At 51.8% G+C, this 22,207-nt stretch overlaps 2 protein-coding genes across 3 annotated transcripts in view; one reads left to right on the forward strand and one right to left on the reverse strand.

Moving 5' to 3' along the window:
* The window catches only part of CTU2 (cytosolic thiouridylase subunit 2), a 28,502-nt gene extending 19,616 nt beyond the window's left edge, over positions 1-8,886 (forward strand). For both annotated transcript variants that reach the window (XM_060253760.1, XM_060253761.1), the window contains 6 exons: positions 1,460-1,551; positions 2,808-2,911; positions 4,422-4,554; positions 4,669-4,738; positions 5,900-5,958; positions 8,713-8,886. In XM_060253760.1, the coding sequence (XP_060109743.1) occupies positions 1,460-1,551; positions 2,808-2,911; positions 4,422-4,554; positions 4,669-4,738; positions 5,900-5,958; positions 8,713-8,779 (525 nt within the window). In that variant the 3' untranslated portion in view covers positions 8,780-8,886. The remainder of the gene's footprint in view (positions 1-1,459; positions 1,552-2,807; positions 2,912-4,421; positions 4,555-4,668; positions 4,739-5,899; positions 5,959-8,712) is intronic.
* Positions 8,887-10,006: 1,120 nt separating this feature from the next.
* The window catches only part of PIEZO1 (piezo type mechanosensitive ion channel component 1), a 234,788-nt gene continuing 222,587 nt past the window's right edge, over positions 10,007-22,207 (reverse strand). Inside the window, exons 46-51 of the mRNA XM_060253863.1 lie at positions 20,583-20,675; positions 19,442-19,614; positions 17,387-17,509; positions 15,951-16,030; positions 14,543-14,741; positions 10,007-11,187 (exon numbers count right to left, since the gene is read on the reverse strand). Coding sequence (XP_060109846.1) covers positions 10,938-11,187; positions 14,543-14,741; positions 15,951-16,030; positions 17,387-17,509; positions 19,442-19,614; positions 20,583-20,675 — 918 coding nt within the window. The 3' untranslated portion in view covers positions 10,007-10,937. The remainder of the gene's footprint in view (positions 11,188-14,542; positions 14,742-15,950; positions 16,031-17,386; positions 17,510-19,441; positions 19,615-20,582; positions 20,676-22,207) is intronic.

Here is a 22,207-nt window from a genome sequence, read left to right on the forward strand (position 1 = left end):
TTCTCATCTACAGCCGGAAACGGCTCCACTTCCCCTAATCCTGGACTACCTGCTTTCTCTACAGAAATCGGGTCTCTGTTATTCCTCCTTGAAGGTTCACCTTTCTGCGGTTTCTGCTTTCCACAATCCGATTGATGGCAAGACTGTGTTCTCCCATCCTTTATCAAAGTCCTTTCTTAAGGGCATGTTGCACCTCAACCCACCTGTTAAGCCCTTTGTTCCGACTTGGAGTTTATCGTTAGTCCTTTCCTGCCTGATGAAAGCCCCCTTTGAGCCTATGGCTACCATAGACCTCAACCTTCTTTCCTGGAAGACAGCATTACTCGTAGCCCTTACCTCGGGCAAACGGGCAAGTGACTTGTGCGCCTTCCGCTACGATCCTCCCTACACCATTTTCCACAAGGACAAAGTTGTTTTGCGACCGGACCCTGCGTTCCTGCCTCAGGTTGTCTCCCAGTTCCACCTATCAACCTCAACTTCCCTACCAACCTTTTTCTCCAACCCATCCGACCAGGGTCAACGGGCCCTACATTCCTTGGACGTTAGAAGGGCTTTATCCTTCTACCTTGACCGTACACAACCTTTCCGTAAGGACCCTAACCTGTTTGTGGCCTATGGAAACCCTCACAAGGGTCTTAAAATTTCTACCCAACGTCTGTCGAAGTGGGTAGTCAGTGCCATCAGGTTGTGCTACGAACTGGCTAAACAGCCTTTGCCCGAAGGCCTTAAGGCCCACTCTACTAGAGCGGTCTCGACGTCTTCGGCCTTTCTACAAGGCGTTTCTCTAGAGGACATTTGTGCGGCTGCATCCTGGTCCTCTCCATCCACGTTCGTCTCCCATTATGCGTTGGACGTTCGTGCGAGACGTGACGCCTCCTTCGGTCAAGCGGTCCTCAGATCCATCTTCCACTGAAGCCAGGGGTGAGTGCATCCGCTTCCATCTTTACGCTGCATACCATGTCGCATGATGGGTGATTGCATGTGATCTGATTGGTTTCTGTGACTAACTTTCTTCTTTACCAGCACCCTCCTCCAGGTCATCTAGCTGGCTAGTCACCCATGTGTGGGACTGCACAGAGACCACGAAGAAGATAAACAGGTTGCTTACCTGTAACTGATGATCTTCGAGTGGTCATCTGTGCAGTCACACATGCCCACCCAGCCTTCCCCGCTGCTGGCCTCTTGTAATTGTTGCTTAACCTTGTATAGTGTCAATGCCGGCGGCGGCTGGAAGAAACTGAGTGGAATGGGCGCTCTCCCCCCGCTCCAGGCATGCGCGGTCGCTGCCTGCTCCCCAGAGCAGGAGGAAAGCGCGCCAAAAGACGTTATAGGCGAGCTATTGGAGCTCCGAGGTATGGATCCGTTGCCTGCGGCAAGACCCCATGTGTGTGACTGCACAGATGACCACTCGAAGATCATCAGTTACAGGTAAGCAACCTGTTTTTTTCCTCCCTCCCAGGCCCCTGACCGAGCCAGTATTCACCGCTTGATTGAGAGCTTCCTCTACAAGCTGCAGACGGAGTTCCCCTCGACCATCAGCACGGTCTACCGGTGAGTGTTTCCCCCTTAACTCTCAGGGTGGGGGCAGGGGGGGCTCAACAGTATTCTCTATCATGACCTATGAAGCTGCTTTCTGCTGAATCAGACCCTTGGTCCATCAAGGCTAGTATTGTCTACTCAGACTGACAGCAGCTCTCTCCAGGGTCTCATGCTGAGGTCTTTCCCATCACTTCTTACCTGATCCTTTGAACTGGCAGTGCCGGGGATTGAACCTGGGACCTTCTGCTTACCAAGCAGATGCTCTACCACTGAGCTCTACCACTGAGCCACCACCCCTCCCCTAATAACAGAACATATGAAGCTGCCTTCTACTGAATCAGACCCTCCTGAGTCCATCAAAGTCAGTCTTGTCTACTCAGACTGGCAGCGACTCTCCAGCTGAGGTTTTTCACGCCTACTTGCCTGGACCCTTTTTAGTTGGAGATGCCAGGGATTGAACCTGGGACCTTCTGCATGCCAAGCAGAGGCGCTGCCGGGGACTGAACCTGGGACCTTCTGCATGCCGAGCAGAGGCTCTGCCACTGAGCTGCAGCCTTTCCCCTGCTAACCCTTCCTTCCACCTGGCTGTTTCTGCTTGCGTAGCTTGTAAGTGGAGCTGTGGGCGCTGATCCCTGGCTTTGACAGACTGAGAATGTTGGGCAGAGCCGTCTGCTGTGCCCATGTAGGCTGGCTTTTGGGCAGCTTATCCTGTGGGGCACTGAAGTCTTGTCCAGTGCCCTTTTCTGCTCTTGGGATGATCTGGCAACCCTGCCAGGATTCCCAGCTGCCTTTGCCAAACATTTGGGTCCAGAGACTCTGTCAAAAACAGGAGGTTTTCAGCTCTTGAACTCTTTAGTCTTCCACGCAGAGGACAGCTGTTGCCAGCCGGTTCTCTGTGGTATTTGACTGACCACTGTTGGAAACAGGGTGCTGGGCTTGGTGGGCCATTAGTCTGATCTAGGGCTGCTCTTAGGATTGATGCATGCAGAGCACAGGCAGCCCTGAGCTTGCAGTCCATCTAGCTCAGTTGGATAAGAGTCTTGCCTCACTTCTGCAGCATAAGATTCTCTTTTTTAAAGGGAGATGCCAGGGCTGAATCTTGGGTTGTTCTGCAGGCCAAAGCCTTGCCACAGCTGTTCCCATTAAGGCGCCATGTACCACTATGTTGGGTGGGGTGGGGGTCACAAGCAGAAGAATTGAGACAGGGCACAAAATAAGCCTTGCTTTGCAGGGCACTGCATGCTAGCCCTCTCCGGTCTGTTCTGCAGGACAGGCGAGAAACTCGGGACGACCCCTCGAGACGCTGATGCAGGTGAAGACGCAGAACCGGAGCGCTGCCTCTTATGCCTCTGTTGCCTGGATACCAATGTTGGTATGTAGAGGGTGGCACAGGAGAAGGGGGGAAGGTTGTCTGTTCCTGGTTGGCGCTGCGGGGAAGGGGAGGCACCCGGGTTGTGCTCTGCAAAGGGCAAGGCCGACCTCTGGGAATCAGCCCTGGAGGGGCCAAAAAAACCGCTAGTTCCTTCCTGGCCCCACCCTCTTCCTTCAAACCAGCCCAGCAAGCCCCGCAGATTGCTCTCGACAGCCAAAACCAGCCCAGGGGCTTCTCTGTTCAAGCTGCAGTCAGCCAGCCAACCTGTCTCCTGAGAAATGGCTCACAAAGAATACATACGATGGAGGAGCGCAGTCCATGTAGGATGCAGAGCTACTTCCTCATTGGCTGGTGGAAGGTAGATCTGGGAGAGGGCGGGGTCTGGGGAGGGGAGGGGCCTCAGCAGGGTGCAGTGCCCTAGAGCCCACCCTTCAGAGCAGCCATTTGCTCCAGGGGAGCTGAGCTCTGCCAGCTGGAGATCTGTTGTCAAAGCGGGAGATCTCCAGGCTCTGCTTGAAGGCTTGGCAACCCTTCCAGAAATAGCTGATTGGCAGGGAGCAATCCCAGCTGTTCCGCCTTTTTTGTGGCTTTCTGTTGGGGGCAGAAAGCGGGAACTGAAAGGGACTCAGAATCTGTTTAAGTCCCTGCTTTCTGTGCTGACCACAAACTTTTTGTGCTGGCCACAAACATTGGAAAAAGTGCAGAAAAGGGCAACTAGAATGATTAAAGGATTGGAACACTTTCCCTATGAAGAAAGGTTAAAACGCTTTGGGCTCTTTAGCATGGAGAAACGTCGACTGCGGGGTGACTTGATAGAAGTTTATAAGATTATGCATGGGATGGAGAAAGTAGAGGAAGAAGTCCTTTTCTCCCTTTCTCACAATACAAGAACTCGGGGGCATTCAATGAAATTGCTGAGCAGTCAGGTTAAAACGGATAAAAGGAAGTACTTCTTCACCCAAAGGGTGATTAACATGTGGAATTCACTGCCACAGGAGGTGGTGGCGGCTACAAGCATAGCCAGCTTCAAGAGGGGATTGGATAAAAATATGGAGCAGAGGTCCATCAGTGGCTATTAGCCACAGTGTGTGTGTGTGTATTTTGGCCACTGTGTGACACAGAGTGTTGGACTGGATGGGTCATTGGCCTGATCCATCATGGCTTCTCTGATGTTCTTATGTGACACAAAGTGTTGGACTGGATGGGCTGTTGGCCTTATCCAACATGGCTTCTCTTATGTTATTATGTGGCTCAGAGTGTTGGACTGGAGGGGCCACTGGCCTGATCCAACATGGCTTCTCTTATGTTCTTAAACTGGAACGAACCCTAAAAACTGCTTTAAAAGTTCATGGAGTTTAATAGCTGCCGACTTGACATGAATTTTGGATTGTGTTCCATGCACAAAACGCACTGCTTACCGAGTGGAGCCGATCTCTAGTGCTGGCTGTTAGCCCACCTTTGGCTGCTGAGGACAGAGCAATCCCACACACTAACTCTGCCTTTCTTGCAGTCGACGGCTCCTCCTTGCAATCCACGCTGCTGTCTGAGGAGCTCTGCCGGAAGCCGCCGCCATCTGCTGGAAGCGGTTGCTGCGGGGGGGCCGCAGACCAGACAGGCTGCTGCAGGAGCTCTCCCACGGTGGGGTAAGGAGCTCCAGGAAGAACTTAGCCCGGGGGAGGATGGGAACTCCGTTTGTGTGATGGGGCGGCTCTGGGCGGACACAGACAACAACTGGCCTCTCTTTCTAATGTCCACAGAGCTAAGCCAACCCAGATCTCCTTTCTTCCGCTGCTGTGCTACAGCTGCCGGCTGACTGTCAAAGACATGGTAAGCACAGGGTGGGGAGGGAGAAAGACACCCTGGGAATGGCCCTGTGGCCTTCAGCTGCCTGCTAGTGGCTCTTCCTCTCTGCCAGGGGTGGCCGCACTGTGGCTTGTATTGTGAGGCTCTCGAAGCCCCCACCACTCTGTTGACTAGCTTGGAGAAGATGCTTCTCTCTTTAAATCACTTAGAATCATAGAGTTGGAAGGGACCTCCAGGGCCATCCAGTCCAACCCCCTGCACAGTGCAGGAACTTTACAAATATCTCCCCCCCCTTCCCAGTGACCCCCGCTCTATGCCCAGAAGATGGCAAAATCCTCTACGATCCCACGTCAAACTGGTAGCTTAGAGAATGCATTTAATATTAAAGTTGCTTTCTTTCCTCCTCTCTTTCCCCATCTATTTTCCTTCCTTCCTTGTGGCTTTCAGACATTTGACATTTATTTTATGTGGGTTTTATGTTAAGCTAGTTTGGCCACCAAATGAGAAGGGAGCACTCCCTGGAGAAGATCCTGATGCTAGGAAAGATAGAAGGCAAAAGAAGAAGGGGCGGCAAGAGAGGAGATGGCTGGGCAGTGTTATTAATGTAACAAACACAAATTGGAGGGCCTGGCGTGACTTTGTCCATGGGGTCGCAAAGAGCCGGACTCAACTTGTGCGACCGAACGACAACAAAGTTTGACCATCCCCGCTCTCTGCCCTGAGGATTCAGAGAGGGAGATCCGAGGGAGGCGTCTGGCTGTAGCTCCTTTTTAACACCACTAGGTGGCGAGCTATGCTTATTTTGGGGGTGGGGTGGGGCGGAGAGTGCTGGGAGCCTTGCCTACGATTGCCCCAGCTGGCTTCAAATGGGGAATCAAACCCAGTTCTTCCAACTGGAGTCTGCCACTCTTTGGCTGTCAGCGGGGAGGAGCGAGAGATGCTGTGAAAACCAAGCAGAGGAGCTGGAGCTGGGGTCAAGGCCACAACCGTTTGGCTCAGAGAGATACTGCTGGCTTGTTGGCACCCACAAGAGTAGGGGTGCCCCCTTTCCTCCAGCTTCATGTTCACCAGGCAGGATATGGACCGGGGCGGGGGGAGGGGGTAGGTTACCCAGATTGGCTCCTGGGAATCTCTTGGCTGTGCCTATCAGTTCCGCCCATTCTTGGACTCTCTTCTCTTCTGCAGACCTGCCTGGAGCCTCTCCCGCCGTATGTCCACTCTGAGGCTGAGCGCCGGCAGCGCAGGTACAAGACCAGAGAGAAGCAGAGGAGGGTGCCCCCAGCCCCACACCCAAGGCTGGCCTGACTCTCTGGATCTCAGGCTGCCCAGTCCCCAGGTGGGGAGAAAACAAGCCCTAAGGCAGGGGTGGCCAACGGTAGCTCTCCAGATGTTTCTTGCCTACAACTCCCATCAGCCCCAGCCGTTGGTCATGCTGGCTGGGGCTGATGGGAGTTGCAGGCAAAAAAAAACCATCTGGAGAGCTACCGTTGGCCACCCCTGCCCTAAGGCATCAACGAAAGATCAGCCTCAATTATGAAAATATAAAGTTTATCAAACAGTTTAAGCAAAAGTGCAAAAAAATCACCTGGAAACCCAATGTCCTTTCAGTTCATAATAGTTCATAGTCTTTATGATGGAGATCCGGGAAAGAAGTTGGCAAAGCCGTGAATGGAGAGCCCGACGCTCCAGAGGTTTCTTTCAACACAGGCAATTGGCAGCCCAGCATGAGAACGCAACAGGGAGACTCGTGTTGCCGTTTCACCGAAGGCTTTGACAAGCTTCAAAATACATTCAGAAATTTACAAGAGGCACAAAGTTCAAACAGGGAGGCGCTTATTGCCCTGTTTCACCGAAGGCTTTTACAAGCTGCAAAGTAATAATATAATAAAATCACTCGCAGTTTCAGACATCAAATTGTTAAGGATTGCAAAAGCAATCATACATACCTTCAAAATACATTCAGAATTTTACAAGAGGCACAAAGCTCAAATATTCTGCAGAGTACAAACGTTTGGACTCTCCGTTCACGACTTTGCCAACTTCTTTCCCAGATGTCCACCATAAAGACTATGAACTTTTATTCTGAATTGAAAGGACATTGGGTTTCTGGGTGATTTTTTGCACTTTTGCTTAAACTGTTTGATAAACTTTATTTTCATAATTGAGGCTGGTCTTTCGTCGATGCCTTAGGGCTTGTTTTCTCTTTTCCTTTCCACATTACTCTTTGTGTTGCTGAATCCCCAGGTGGGGGAAGGGGGGTCCCTTGGTTTGGAGGCCCCCCCCCGCTTCAGGGCCATCAGAAAGTGGGGTGGGTGGGAAATGTCTTCTAGACATCCCATTATTCCCTATGGAGTCTGATTCACACAGGATATAAAAAAGAATTGATCCGCAGGTATCTGGGGCTCTGGGGAGGGGAGCAGCTTGTTTTTTGAGGCAGAGGCACCAAATTTTCAGCATAGCATTCGATGCCTACTCTAAAAATGCCCTCCTAAGTTTCAAAAGGATTGGACTAGGGCTTCCAATCCTACAAGCCCTCAAAGAAAGTGCTCCATTATTTCCATTGGAGGGAAAGCATTTTAAACACGATGGTCAGAACTCCGTTAAGCTTGTCACAACCTTTCTTCCTGACTCCGCCCCCAAAGCCCCCAGATAGTTCTTGAATTGGACATGGCAACCCTGGGTGGGCCAGACCCTCTGAGCCTCAAGGGCAGTGAGAAATGATGATGATACTGGATTTATACCCTGCCCTATACTCTGAATCTCAGAGTGGCTCACAATATCCTTTCCCTTCCTCCCCCACAACAGACACCCTGTGAGGTGGGTGGGGCTGAAAGAGCTCTCCCAGAAGCTGCTCTTTCAAGGACAGAATCTCAGAGCAGCCTACAGTCTCCTTTCCCTTCCTCCCCCACAACAGACACCCTGTGAGGTGGGTGGGGCTGAAAGAGCTCTCCCAGAAGCTGCCCTTTCAAGGACAGAGTCTCAGAGGAGCCTACTTTCCCTTCCTCCCTTACAACAGACACCCTGTGAGGTGGGCGGGGCTGAGAGAGCTCTCCCAGAAGCTGCCCTTTCAAGGACAGAGTTTCAGAGCGGCCTATAATCTCCTTTCCCTTTCTCCCCCACAACAGACACCCTGTGAGGTGGGTGGGGCTGAGAGAGCTCTCCCAGAAGCTGCCCTTTCAAGGACAGAGTCTCAGAGCGGGCTACAATCTCCTTTCCCTTTCTCCCCCACAACAGACACCCTGTGAGGTGGGCGGGGCTGAGAGAGCTCTCCCAGAAGCTGCCCTTTCAAGGACAGAATCTCAGAGCGGCCTACAATCTCCTTTCCCTTTCTCCCCCACAACAGACACCCTGTGAGGTGGGCGGGGCTGAGAGAGCTCTCCTAGAAGCTGTCCTTTCAAGGACAACTCCTACAAGAGCTATGGCTGACCCAAAGGCCATTCCAGCAGCTGCAAGTGGAGGAGTGGGGAATCAAGCCCAGTTCTCCCATAGAAGAGTCTGCGCACTTTACCACTACACCAAACTGGCTCTCAGGAGACAGACCCTGTGAGGCGGGTGGGGCTGAGAGCTCTGACAGAAGCTGCCCTTTCAAGGATAACTCCCACGAGCGCTCTGGCTGACCCAAGGCCATTCCAGCAGCTGCAAGGGGAGGAGGGGGGAATCAGTCCCTTCCGCCCACAGCCAGGGATCCCTGTAGCCAAATCAGCTGCTCAGTTGCATGCTGCCCCCCCCAGAAGTAATCCGGCTGCTGCAGGCGAAGGGGGTGAGGCAACCCAAGCTAAAGTTCTGAGCCCAAAATTGGGCCTGCTGGAGTGGGATGGGGGGGGCACTGCACAGCATCCTGCAGGCTCAGCCCATGAGCCCCCACCTCACAACAATGCAGAGAACCTCCTAGCAGGGTCTGCTTCCGTGGGGCTGTGGGCTGCTGCGTGGGGCTGCTCCTTCTCAGGCTGTCCTCCGTGCAGAGTCCGGCATGTTTTGCTCTTCCCTCCCCCAAGCAGGGCTGCGATGAAGCAGGAGATCCAAGAGTTTCTTCTCGAGGACGACGAGGACCTTCCTGTGAGCTGACAGCCCAAGCCGAGGCCCGGCTGTGCTGGGAGAAGACGGCAGCTTTGGCCCTTCCCTTTCTCTCTTCACGACTTTTCTGGCACAAATAAATTATTTTTAATCCTGGAGCGGCTGAGCTTGACCGTAAAAGGGCACACGCTCATAAAGTGTTGTCAACTGCAGAGGTGACCTTCAGCTCCTCCATCAGCTTGATTGACAGCCCATCTGTCAAAAGACCTGGCAGTTTTAAGCCAGTAAAAGAGGACGTGGGTTCTCCCCCTCAGCAAGAAGCTCTCATTTCTGTAAGCTGCCCTAAGAACTTACCATGCTTGAACACTGGGACAGCAAAATACTTAGTAGTAGTTCTTCCCTAAGAGCCCCGTGACGCAGAGTGGTAAAGCTGCAGTACCGCAGTCCTAAGCTCTGCTCACGACCTGAGTTCGATCCTGGCAGAAGCAGGGTTCAGGTAGCCGGCTCAAGGTTGACTCAGCCTTCCATCCTTCCGAGGTGGGTAAAACGAGTACCCAGCTTGCTGGGCGAAAAGTGTAGATCGAGGTGGCCAACGGTAGCTCTCCAGATGTTTTTTGCCTACAACTCCCATCAGCCCCAGCCATGCTGGCTGGGGCTGATGGGAGTTGTAGGCAAAAAACATCTGGAGAGCTACCATTGGCCACCCCTGGTGTAGATGACTGGGGAAGGCAATGGCAAACCACCCTGTAGAAAAGTCTGCTGTGAAAATGTTGTGAAAGCAACGTCACCCCTGAGTCAAAAATGACTGGTGCTTGCACAGGGGACCTTTCCTTTACCGTTTTGTTAGTTCTTCCCTCCACACCCACCTTTACTTAAAGTGAGAGTGATTTCCCGCTAGCCTCACTTCTCTCTCTCTCTTCTCCGCTTGGCTTCCGTCAGATTTCGCACAAGCTGCCCCGGGGCTGCAACTCGCCCTGCCTCTTTCGTGCAGCAAACGAGCCTCTAAAACCCAGTTTCCGCTTGCCGCGCGAAAAAGTCAAAGCGAGTTGCACCCCCGGGGCAGAAAGTGTGAAATCCAACGGAGAAGAGGAGTGCGAGAGTGACATATGGCTAGCGGGAAATCGCTCGGAGTTCGTCCAGCTGTGTGTCCCCAAAGCAAAATGAGGCTGAGAATGAAATCGATAATCACCACGGAGAAAGGATTTTTGGGGGGGTAGGTGGGGTGCCTCTGGGTTTAGCCTCGTAGGATTCAGGACACTGTAGAGACACAAGCTTTACTTTTAATTTTTATTATATAGATCTGTATAAATAAAACCGCCTCCTTAGAAAAAGTGTCTTTGGGGACCAGCTGCCTCCCCCCCCCCCTTGTTTGCAGCAGCAGAGGCTGGCAAGTAGAAGAAGAAAAAGAAGATGATATTGGATTTATATCCCGCCCTTCACTCCGAAGAGTCTCAGAGCGGCTCACAATCTCCTTTCCCTTCCTCCCCCACAACAGACCCCCTGTGAGGTGGGTGGGGCTGGAGAGGGCTCTCACAGCAGCTGCCCTTTCAAGGACAACCTCTGCCAGAGCTAATGGCTGACCCAAGGCCATGCTAGCAGGTGCAAGTGGAGGAGTGGGGAATCAAACCCAGTTCTCCCAGATAAGAGTCCGCGCACTTAACCACTACACCAAACTGGCTCTCCTAGTTCATGGGCACTCACATTTGGAGAGGGAGGGAGGGTTGTACCCCCAGCATAGAGGGGTACAAGCAGGTTATTGCTCTGGCCACAGAGTGGACTTCCGATCAGCAAGGTGATCCCTCTTACAGTCATTTTCTAACTGCCCTGCTGGTACACCCCCCCCCCCTTTCCTCTTTTCCCCTTTTGCTGCAAATGTCCCAGCCAGGGTGTGCGAGGCACCGAAGTGGGGGTTTTCACCCTACCCTTTCTAGAGCCATTAAAAAGAAGTCTTGTTTCAAAAAGTGACAGTGTTGTTCCCCTCCCCCAGGCAGTGGGGCAGCAGGTATGGCTCAGAGGTCAGGGGCTGCCCCTCCTAGAAACCTTTAGGCCAGGCAAGAGCCGGAGAGAGTCCGTCTCGGGATCCAACCGCCGCCGGAGTGCTTTCCCTTCCCAGTCCTTATTGAGATCCCTTTGGAGAAATGAGTGGCTCCAGAATGCAGCATCCGTCTTGCAGACGGGGGAGACCACAGTTCTCTCTCTCGGGGAGGCCTCACTCCTTCTCCCGGGTCCACTTGATCATGGTCTCGGGCGAACGGTACAAGAAGATGAGTTTGGCGTAGAGCTCCTCTTCGAGTTCCAGCTCCCCCGTCTCACGCACCAGGAAGATGTCGTGGCAGAGTTTGAGAATGCGGTCCACGCAAGGCAGCTCCTCGAACATGATGGAGTGGGAGATCTCGCTGAAGAAGCCGCGCACGAACTTGCCGATCACCAGCACGATGGAGACGTACAGGCCCATGATGCTGCCAGAAAAGGGGAGAAGCAGGCGTGAGGGGAGAAGCTTGGGGTAGACGCTCCCCCCACACCCTGGGACTCCAGCCCATTGCACTCAGTTCTCAGCCCAAGAGGATAAGCTGAACCGGGGTGGCCAAACTGTAGCTTGGCTGGCCTGGGGAATGCATTTAAAGTTAAAAGTTGCTTTCTTTCCACTTCTCCCTCCCCCATCTATTTGCTTTCCTTCCTTCCTTGTGGCTCTCAAACATCTGACATCCATGTCTTGTGGCTCTCAAACATTTGACGTTCATTCTACATGGCTCTTGCGTTGAGCAAGGTGGGCCACCCCTGAGCTTTTCAGCGACCGAGTTCCAGCCCTGGAATCAGGACTTAGGATCTCTTCAGCAGGGGTGGGGGAATGTAGGCCCCCCCCCCCAAAAAAAAACACAGGGAGGCCCTTTTCTGGAAAGCTCAAGTTGGGATAGGTAGCCCTTTCCTAAAGATCAACGTATAAGGCTGTAAGGGCCCTGCGGGATCTTTCCCAATTCCGCAGGACCTATAAAACAGAATTTTGACTTGCCTTCAACATCTCAGACGGGACAGAGCTGCCGCATTTGCCAGTGCCTGAGCGATACCGTCTATCTGAAACTGTGACATCTTCTAGATTAGAACCACTAACAATTATAACAATTCTAAAAACTAATTTGAAACTGACTTGACTGCTGAAGAACGTTTTGAAATTTGCCTGTTTGTTTTGGGCTCGCCCCACTGTTGTTTGTATTTTAGTCGTTTCGTATTGTACTGCTTTTAGATCCTACGGGATTATTAGCCGCCCTGAGTCTGCTTGCGAAGAGGGTGGGATATAAAAATGAGGTAAATAAATAAAATAAAAACACACACTAATTTAAAATACAATTTACTGCCACAGGAGGTGGCGGCGGCTACAAGCATAGACAGCTTCAAGAGGGGAATGGATAAGCATATGGAGCAGAGGTCCATCAGTGGCTATTAGCCACAGCTTATCGTTGGAACTCTCTGGGGCAGTGATGCTCTGTATTCTGGTGCTTGGGGGGGGCACAGTGGAAGGGCTTCTAGCCCCACTGCTGGACCTCCTGATGGCACCTGGGTTTGGGTTTTTTTGGCCACTGTGTGACAGTGTTGGACTGGATGGGCCATTGGCCTGATCCAACAGGGCTTCTCTTATGTTCTTATGGATTGGCTAAATCTATGGAGCAGAGGTCCATCAGTGGCTACTAGCCACAAGGTATAGACAGAACTCTCTGTCTGGGGCAGGCGATGCTCTGAGTTCTTGGTGCTTGGGGGGGGGGCACAGTGGGAGGACTTCTAGTGTCTTGGCCCCACTGATGGACCTCCCGATGTCACCTGGATTTTTTGGCCACTGTGAAAGTGTTGGACTGGATGATCCATTGGCCTGATGTTCTTATGTCTGGGGCAAGTGATGCTCTGTATTCTTGGTGCTTGGAAGGGGCAACAGTGGGAGGGCTTCTAGTGTCCTGGCCCCACTGCTGGACCTCCTGATGGCACTTGGTTTTTTTTGGCAATCGTGGGACACAGAGTGTTGGGCTGGAGGGGCCTTTGGCCTGATCCAACAGGGCTTCTCTTACATTCTTAAACTTTGCTGTTCCACCCAATCTGATTTTCAGTGCAGGTTGACAAAAGTCCGAAAAAGCGATGAAATGCATTAAACGAAAGATGCCACAGCACCAGCCAATCATATTAAGGAAATAAGAATCTGTCAACAGATCAGCCATCAAAAAATGTTCTACAAAGTTTCAGAGAGCCAATGTGGCCTCGTGGGGAGAGTGTCGGGTTAGGATGCGAATCTCCCCCGCCCTTGTGCCAGGGAAGCTCTCTGGGTGCCCTTGAGCCAGGGATGCGTTTTCAGGCTAACCCACCTCACAAGGTTGTTGTGAGGATATAAAATGAAGGCAGGGAGAATGATACTTAAGTTTCTGCAGCTTCCCATTGGGGGAAAAGGGATAGTAGACAAGAATCAAATAAATAGACCTTGCCAGAGTAGCAGCCAATCACATTCCACAAGAATCATTAAATAATTCAGCCATTCAAATTTTAACAGAGCTGTTTCCAGAGTGTTGCGTGTGTCATTTCCGGAGCAAATTGCCCCAGAGAAGATGATGATGATAATGGATTTATATCCCACCCTATACTCTGAATCTCAGAGTCCCACAGTGGCTTACAATCTCCTTCCCCCACAACAGACACCCTGTGAGGTGGGCGGGGCTGAGAGAGCTCTCCCAGAAGCTGTCCTTTCAAGGAAAACTCCCTATGAGATCTACGGCAGACCCAAGGCCATTCCAGCAGCTGCAAGTGGAGGAGTGGGGAATCAAACCCGGTTCTTCCAGATAAGAGAGCTCTGGCTGACCCAAGGCCATTCCAGCAGCTGCAAATGGAGGAGTGGGGAATCAAACCCAGTTCTCCCAGATAAGAGTCCATGCACTCAACCACTACACCAAACTGGCTCTCAAGAAAAGGAGGAGGTGGTGGTTCAGGTGAAGGAGGAAGTGGAAGAGGAGGAGCAGATAGGATTTATACCTCACCCTTCGCAACTCGAAGGAGTCTCTGAGCGGCTCACAATCTCCTTTCCCTTCCTCCCTCACAAAAGACACCCTGTGAGGTGGTTGGGGCTGAGAGAGCTCTCCCAGAAGCTGCCCTTTCAAGGACAACTGCGAGAGCTATGGCTGGCCCAAGGCCATTCCAGCAGCTGCAAGTGGAAGAGTGGGGAATCAAACCCGGTTCTCCCAGATAAGAGTCTCCACACTTAGCCACTACACTAAGCTGGCTCAGGAGACAGACACCCTGTGAGGTGGGTGGGGCTGAGAGAGTTCTGACAGAAGCTGCCCTTTCAAGGACAACTCTGCGAGAGGTATGGTTAACCCAAGGCCATTCTAGCAGCTGCAAGGGAAGGAGGAGGGAATCAAACCCGGTTCTCCCAGATAAGAGAGCTCTGGCTGACCCAAGGCCATTCCAGCAGCTGCAAGTGGAGGAGTGGGGAATCAAACCCGGTTCTCCCAGATAAGAGAGCCATGGCTGACCCAAGGCCATTCCAGCAGGTGCAAGTGGAGGAGTGGGGAATCAAACCCGGTTCTCCCAGATAAGAGAGCTCTGGCTGACCCAAGGCCATTCCAACAGGTGCAAGTGGAGGAGTGGGGAATCAAACCCGGTTCTCCCAGATAAGAGAGCTATGGCTGACCCAAGGCCCTTCCAGCAGTTGCAAGTGGAGGAGTGGGGAATCAAACCAGGTTCTCCCAGATAAGAGTCCACGCACTTAACCACTACACCAAACTGGCTCTCTTCATTCCCCCCGCAGCAGAAGGGGAGGGAAGGCTAGCTCTGGCTACTCACCCGTATCCTGCCAGGAAGCCCAGGCTGGGAGGGCTGACCTTGTCGCTGAAGATGACCATGGGGAGGATCCTGCAGTCCTCGTGCTGGCAGCCAGCCAGACGGATCACCCACCACTCCAGGAAGCTGTCGCTGCTGTTGCCTGGCCCCACCCGCTGCCGCTTCAGCTGGACTTCCACGTCCAAGTAGCTGTCCTCATCCTCTGCCGGAGGAGATGGAGGGAAAGGCAGAGTGAGGCGCTGGAGGTTCGCACAGCTGCAGGCTGCGTCCTCAGTGGCAGTGGGCAAGGCCACGCTCCTGGCACAAGACCTAATCCGGTGCTTGACTGTGATCCGTACTCCCGGCAGGCCCTCTCGCCTTGTGAACAGTGTTCCCTCTAAGCTGAATTAGAGCCAGCTAGCGCACAGATTTTTAGCCACCAGCTCACATTTTTGTCTTCGCTCAGGAAGGATGACCCCAGAGCACAATGATATATGCAGGAGCTCACAACTTTCATGCCAGTAGCATATAACTTTAATACCAGTAGCTCACAAAAGTCGAATTTTTGCTCACAAGACCCTGCAGCTTAGAGGGAACATTGATTGTGAACCGCCCCGCAGCAAGAAGACAGCAGAGAGGCCATGATAAGGAGCACCAAATTATGTTTAAAAGCTTAGACTTTGCCTTCCGGGTGTTTTCAGATTTCTACAGTCCAAACCTTCCTGTGTCCTGTTGATTCTGCTTGATCTACACTACATAACCTGTCTTGAGTTTCTGCGAGAAAGTCAGACACCGAATAACTGAGTAAGTCAGACGTTGAATAACCGAAAAAGTCAGATGCCGAATAACCGAATAAGTCAGACGCCAAATAACGGAATAGGTCAGAAGACGAATAACAGAATAAGTCAGACTTTGAATAACCAAATAAGTCAGATGACGAATGACTGAATAAACAAATTCCCACTGATTCCAGTTCCCCCTTCCCGCTGCAGACCCCCTCTCTCTTGTCATTCTTCAGGGTCTCCTCTCCCCCAGGAACAGATCTGTGGGCTGCAGCTGGGGGCAGGGGAGATGACAGCTTCTTTCCGATGATGGGAAATGTAGTCAGGTTGTGATCCAACGCTACCTTCTTAATGACACGTTCCTCTTCCCTCCCCAGCTAAACAAGGGGAGCCATTTCATTCTCCGCTCATAAGTTCCCCTCCATTTCCCTGACTTTTTTTTCAGTGCATCCCTGAACCATGGCAGGAGAGGTATTTTGGTTCGTATCAATCTGGGTGTGATTCTATGGCTTAGTGCCTGCCTACCAGGTGTTCAAAGCCTGATACAGAGAACTACACCAGTTCTCCTGGTGACAGGTATTGCAGGGTGCAAGTAACTCAGCTACCGCAATGGCCTGGTGGTGCGAACCTCCGTTCCCCCCTTATCTCACCTGGCAGCAGCTGCTTCACAGGGTTGGCCTCAGGGCCATTGGGTGCCCGGATGTAGGGAGGAAAGAGGTGGGGGATTTTCCTAAAGGAAGAAAAAGGAAAGGAAGCATGAGACAAAGCCTTTGAGGGAGACAAACATAAGAACATAAGAGAAACCATGTTGGATCAGGCCAACGGCCCCTCCAGTCCAACACTCTGTGTCACACACTGGCCAAAAAACCCAGATGCCATCAGAAGGTCCATCAATGGGGCCAGGACACTAGAAGCCTCCCACTGTGCCCCCCCAAGCACCAAGAATACAGAGCATCACTGCCCCAGACATAGGAACATAAGAGAAGCCATGTTGGATCAGGCCAATGGCCCATCCAGTCCAACACTCTGTGTCACACAGGGGCCAAAAAAATCAGGTGCCATCAGGAGGCCCATCAGTGGGGCCAGGACACTAGAAGCCCTCCTACTGTGCCCCCCAAGCGCCAAGAATACCGAGCATCACTGCCCCAGACGTAAGAACATAAGAGAAGCCATGTTGGATCAGGCCAATGGCCCATCCAGTCCAACACTCTGTGTTACATAAGAACATAAGAGAAGCCCTGTTGGATCAGGCCAATGGCCCATCCAGTCCAACACTCTGTGTCACAGAAGAACATAAGAGAAGCCATGTTGGATCAGGCCAATGGCCCATCCAGTCCAACACTCTGTGTCCCACAGTGGCCAAAAAACCCAAGTGCCATCAGGAGGTTCACAAGTGGGGCTAGAAGCCCTTCCACTTTGCCCCCCCCCCCCAAGCACCAAGAATACAGAGCATCTCTGCCCCAGACAGTTCCAATAATATACTGTGGCTAACAGCCACTGATGGACCTCTGCTCCGTATGTCGATCCAATCCCCTCTTGAAGGTGGCTATGCTTGTAGCCGCCGCCCCCTCCTGTGGCAGTGAATCCCACATGTTAATCACCCGTTGGGCAAAGAAAACTTCCTTAGATCCGTTCTAACCCGACTGAAGATGTTGCACATCCAGAATTGCAGAGAACCCTGGGTCAGGTTTGTGCATGAAGCTGGATCCAAGAGCTCAAGAGCACCTGCCTTCTCACACTCCTTTCACAGACTTGCTTTTGCTTGTGTCATTTCTATATATGCCACCTTTCTCCGCACTGGAGACCAAAAGTGGTTTACACCCTCTCTCCTCCATTTTATCCTCACAGCAACCCTGTGAGGTAGGCTAGGCTGGGAGAGCATGTGACTGGCCCAAGGTCGCCCAGCAAGCTTCCATAGCAGAGCGGAGATTTAAACCCGGGGTCTCCTGGATCCTAGTCTGACACTATGACCATTACACCCCTCTGCCTTTCAGTGGGGAATGAGCTCCGTTCCCAAGCTGGCAACCTGCGTATAAGAAGAAAAATAACACAAGAGCCCAGAGAAGTCGGCATCCCTCGAACTCACGCGGGAGCGTTGTGGGTGCCCTGCAGCAGCCCGGCCAGATTCCTTCGCTCGGTGCTGTTGGGCTTCAGGTCCATCGTGTGCTTCTCAGAGGTGTACTCCACCGTGCCCCCCTTGCCAAGATCCCTGGAGAAGGGAGAAGGGAGGGATTAGAGGCAAGAAGGGGCAGCGTCTCAAGACCAATGAGGGCCCGGAGCAGGGCTGGTCAAACTGTGGCTCTTTCACACATATTGTGTGGCTCTTGGAAGTCCCCACTTCCCTGACAACCAGCTTGGAGAAGGCATTTCACTCTTTAAATTGCCTTCTCCAAGCCAAGCCAGCCAGTAGTTTGGAAAATGCATTTGAAGTTAAAGTTGCTTTCTTTCCACCTCTCTCTCCTCCCATCTATTTTTCTTCCTTCCTTCCCTTCCTCCTTCCTTCAATTCTCCTTCCTTCCCTCCCTTCCTCTCTCCTTCCTTCCTTCCCTCCCTTCCTTCCTCCCTCCTTCCTCCCCTCCCTCCTTCCTTCCGGCTCTCAAACATCTGATATTCATGCCTTGTGGCTCTCGAACATCAATGTTTATTTCTTAAGCAAGTTTGGCCACCCCCGGTCCAGAGGAAGAAGGCAGATGAAGCCCTGTCCTTTCCCTTATTTCATCGACGGATGCTGACAAGGGGAGTTAAAAGCAAGGTTCAAAAATCATTTTTTTCTACTCCCTTCTTGCTTTTCTAATGTCCAGCCCGATAAAGAAGAATTCCAAAGCCTGCACACAACTTGTTTTGGGTCCTTTTGGACTGGTCTTAAGAAAAAGGTTCACTTTTGAGTTTGGGTTTTGCTTTGGACCAAGCATCCGGCCAGCCGTGCGCTGTGCCCATTTCATTTGCTGCGCTTGCTTGCATCAGCCTTTGGGGGAATCGCATCTAATGCAAGTGCAAGGAGCAAGTTTGGGAGCTGCCCAGAACCCTTTTACAAGCGCAGCAGCCCTGGGAATTTTAAAAATCTTGCATGCACAAAGTAAGCAGCCAAGCTGGGTTCAAACCAACAGCAGAAGGATTTATTGTATTAAACCATTAATGCACAAAAGTTAATTACACAGGAGACCCTTCTCCATGCATTGGAGAAACCGCATGCTCACCATATACAGTGGGAGGCCATGAAGATTTATAGAGAATGAAGCAAGAGGAAACAGAGTTCTTACATGGGATTTACTGTGCCTTTCTGTACTCCAGGGATGGCCAACGGTAGCTCTCCAGATGTTTTTTTGCCTACAACTCCCATCAGCCCCAGCCATTGGCCATGCTGGCTGGGGCTGATGGGAGTTGTAGGCAAAAAAAAACATCAGGAGAGCTACCGTTGGCCACCCCTGCTGTACTCCATCATTCTTCACAGATATAAATCTTTACACATACCTTGGCCAGCAGAGGGCAGAGAAGTACAAAGCGCAAAACGATACCTCTAAATGGAACAGAACCGGGGCTTTTTTCTTTGTTGTAGCAGGAACTCCTTTGCCTATGAGGCTACCCCCCCTCAATGTAGACAACCCTCCATGACCTTACAGGGCCTATTGTAAGCTCCAGGAGGATTGGCTATCTCAGGGGGGTGTGGCCTAATAGGCAAAGGAGGTCCTGCTACAAAAAATCCCTAAATAGAACATTGCTCAGAACAAAAAGGGTGGGTGGGTGGGTGGAAAGGAAGACAGGCCAGCAGCCCATCTTGTACCTTCACACCTAACAGCAACGGGGCTTTGAAACTTGACCATCTGGTGCTGAACATATATGAACATATGAAGCTGCCTTCTACTGAATCAGACTCTTGGTCCATCAAAGTCAGTATTGTCTACTCAGACTGGCAGGGTCCCAAGCTGAGTATTTTCAGGCCATCTTGCCTGGACCCTTTTTGGAGATGCCAGGGATTGAACCTGGAACCTTCTGCTTACCAAGCAGATGCTCTACCACTGAGCCACCGTCCCTCCTGAGTGTGGCCCTTCCCCCATGGACAGGGCCTCTCACAAACCCGAGACAGACTCTCCTAAAAACAAGGTCAGGCTCCACAGCCCGGGAGAGTGAGGGTCCGCGTTACCTCTGGAAGCTCCAGGTGAAGCGCAGAGTGATATCCGAGGAGCCGCTGTGGAGCTCTTCCCGCAGCTGCTCCCGGCTGGGCGGGCTGATGCTCCAGAGCGATCCGGAGCTGCCCTCGATGCGAGCCTTCACCAGATCCTCGTAGCCGTAGAGAGTGATGAACTGCATGGCTATCTGTGAAGAGGGCCCAGGGGAAAGAGGGGTGCAGCGTCAGGGGGCAGATCGCAGCTCCAAGCCTTGCCAGCCCACCATGGCCCTGCACGATGCAGCGTGAGGCCTGGGGGTCAACGGTACTCACTGGCTGCTTTTTTTTAAAATATATATACTTTATTACAGCCATAATTTTCCAAATATAACAATCAGAGAAGATAACAGAAACAATAGGTGTGACTAGTTCAGCATTCAACAGAAATATTAGTTATCTAAATAATTCTCATAAATCTATACTGAAGGCAGAAATAAAGAAAAGCTCTCTACTTTTTTTTAATAAAGGAAATGTCTTCTGATTATATCTGGGATTTCGCCTTGTGAGATCAGGTGATTTAAGATTGGGTTCCATACAAATAGCGGCCCCGTGGCGCAGAGTGGTGAAGCTGCAGTACTGAACTCTCTGCTCACGACCTGAGTTCGATCCCAGCGAAAGCTGGTTCAGGTAGCCGGCCCAAGGTTGCCTCAGCCTTCCATCCTTCCGAGGTCGGCCAAAGGAGTCCCCAGCTTGCTGGGGGGAAAGCGTAGATGACTGGGGAAGGCAAGGGGAAACCACCCCGTAAAAAGTCTGCTGTGAAAACATTGTGAAAGCAACGTCACCCCAGAGTCGGAAACGACTGGTGGGGACCTTTCCTTTTCCCTTTCCATACAAATTCAAATGTAGTGTCCCAAGAGCAATTGGACATATATTTTTTATTTGCTGTAATTTTGCTCATGATGTACAAATTCCAGTTTTTTGTGCCAATCGTTAGGGTTTTTTTGCTTTTCCACAGGAGTGTGATTGTTGCCTTTTCTGAATATATTAGCATTGTTATGGTTTTGTGCTTAACAAACGAAAGTCTATCTTCTGATCTGGAGAGATTTCTAAGGCATATACAGTAATGGTTTCAGAATTCTTTGATCTCCCCGCCCAGTTTCTCCCCTTGGGAACTCACCGGCTCCCGTTCGAACTTGTCCGTCAGTGCTTCGTAATCCTTGAGGGTGAAGGGCTGGATAGATTGCTGCTGGGCACTCATGGTGAACAGAGGCTGTGAGGGAAAGGGCACGCATGTGGGCAAAGGGAACTCCCTCAAGGCCGGCCCAGTGGGATTCAGGCCCACAACTGGTGGGATTCAGAGCCCGTCCTAGAGGAAACTGGGTGTAGCCTGAACCCGCTGTCCCCAGAGGCAAGAAAAAGGGAATCGCTGCAAAGCAGGGATGGATTCACTGACATGGGCAAAGGCAAATTAGCTTGTGGAACTCATGGCTACAAGATGGGGTGAAGGCCTCCAGCCTGGACAGCTTTAAAAAGGCGTACACAAGTAACACGGTCTATGAAACTCTGTTAGCAACAATCGCTTTACAACCAGAAGCCTTAGTGCAAACTGCTCTTGCCTGCACCGGAAAAGGCCTTGCCTTACAAATTGCAGAGGCGCCTGGCCATGGCTAGAAACCAGACAAGACCTCAGTTCTGTTCCAGCTGGGCTCTTTTTAATATGCCTCTTTTCTCTTTGTTACATGCAAACATCCTGCACCTTTCATGATCTTGATGCAGCTTGCAATAACAACCATTACAGGAAGTGTCACTAGCTAAATTATCTGATTGTTAAGGCTATCTTCCTTGGCTGTTATTTGCACTGGCCTCAGTATCACCACACAATCTGCCTGCCCAGCCAGGTGTATTTCAGACAACTACTCAGCATCAGTTTGCAATTTAGTGCAATGAATGGCTATTTTGTCAGCTGACTGCGACAGTAACTTTCATCAACGGGGGGAGCCCTTGATGATGATGATGATGATATTGGATTTATACCCCGCCCTCCACTCTGAAGAGTCTCAGAGCAGCTCACAATCTCCTTTATCTTTCTCCCCCACAACAGACACCCTGGGAGATGGGTGGGGCTGAGAGAGCTCTGACAGAAGCTGCCCTTTCAAGGACAACCTCTGCCAGAGCTATGGCTGACCCAAGGCCATTCCAGCAGCTTCAAGTGGAGGAGTGGGGAATTAAACCTGGTTCTCCCAGATAAGAGTCCACCCACTTCACCACCACACCAAACAGACACCCTGTGAGGTGGATGGGGCTGAGGGCAGCTTACAATCTGCTATATCTTCTCCCCCCACAACAGACACCCTGTGAGTTGGGTGGGGCTGAGAGGGCTCTCCCAGAAGCTGCCGTTTCAAGGACAGAGTCTCAGAGCGGCTTACAATCTCCTTTACCTTCCTCCCCCACAACAGACACCTTGGGAGGTGGGTGGGGCTGAGAGAGCTCTCCCAGAAGCTGCCCTTTCAAGGACAACCTCTGCCAGAGCTAGGGCTGACCCAAGGCCATTCCAGAAGCTGCAAGTGGAGGAATGGGGAAGAAGAAGACTGCAGATTTATACCCCGCCTTTCTCTCTGAATCAGAAACTCAGAGCGGCTCACAATCTCCTTTATCTTCCTCCCCCACAACAGACAGCCTGTGAGGTGGGTGGGGCTGAGAGAGCTCTGACAGAAGCTGCCCTTTCAAGGACAACCTCTGCCAGAGCTATGGCTGACCCAAGGCCATTCCAGCAGGTGCAAGTGGAGGAATCAAACCCGGTTC

Source organism: Heteronotia binoei, chromosome 14, assembly GCF_032191835.1.
Source record: "Heteronotia binoei isolate CCM8104 ecotype False Entrance Well chromosome 14, APGP_CSIRO_Hbin_v1, whole genome shotgun sequence".
In the NCBI taxonomy this organism is placed as follows: domain Eukaryota; kingdom Metazoa; phylum Chordata; class Lepidosauria; order Squamata; family Gekkonidae; genus Heteronotia; species Heteronotia binoei.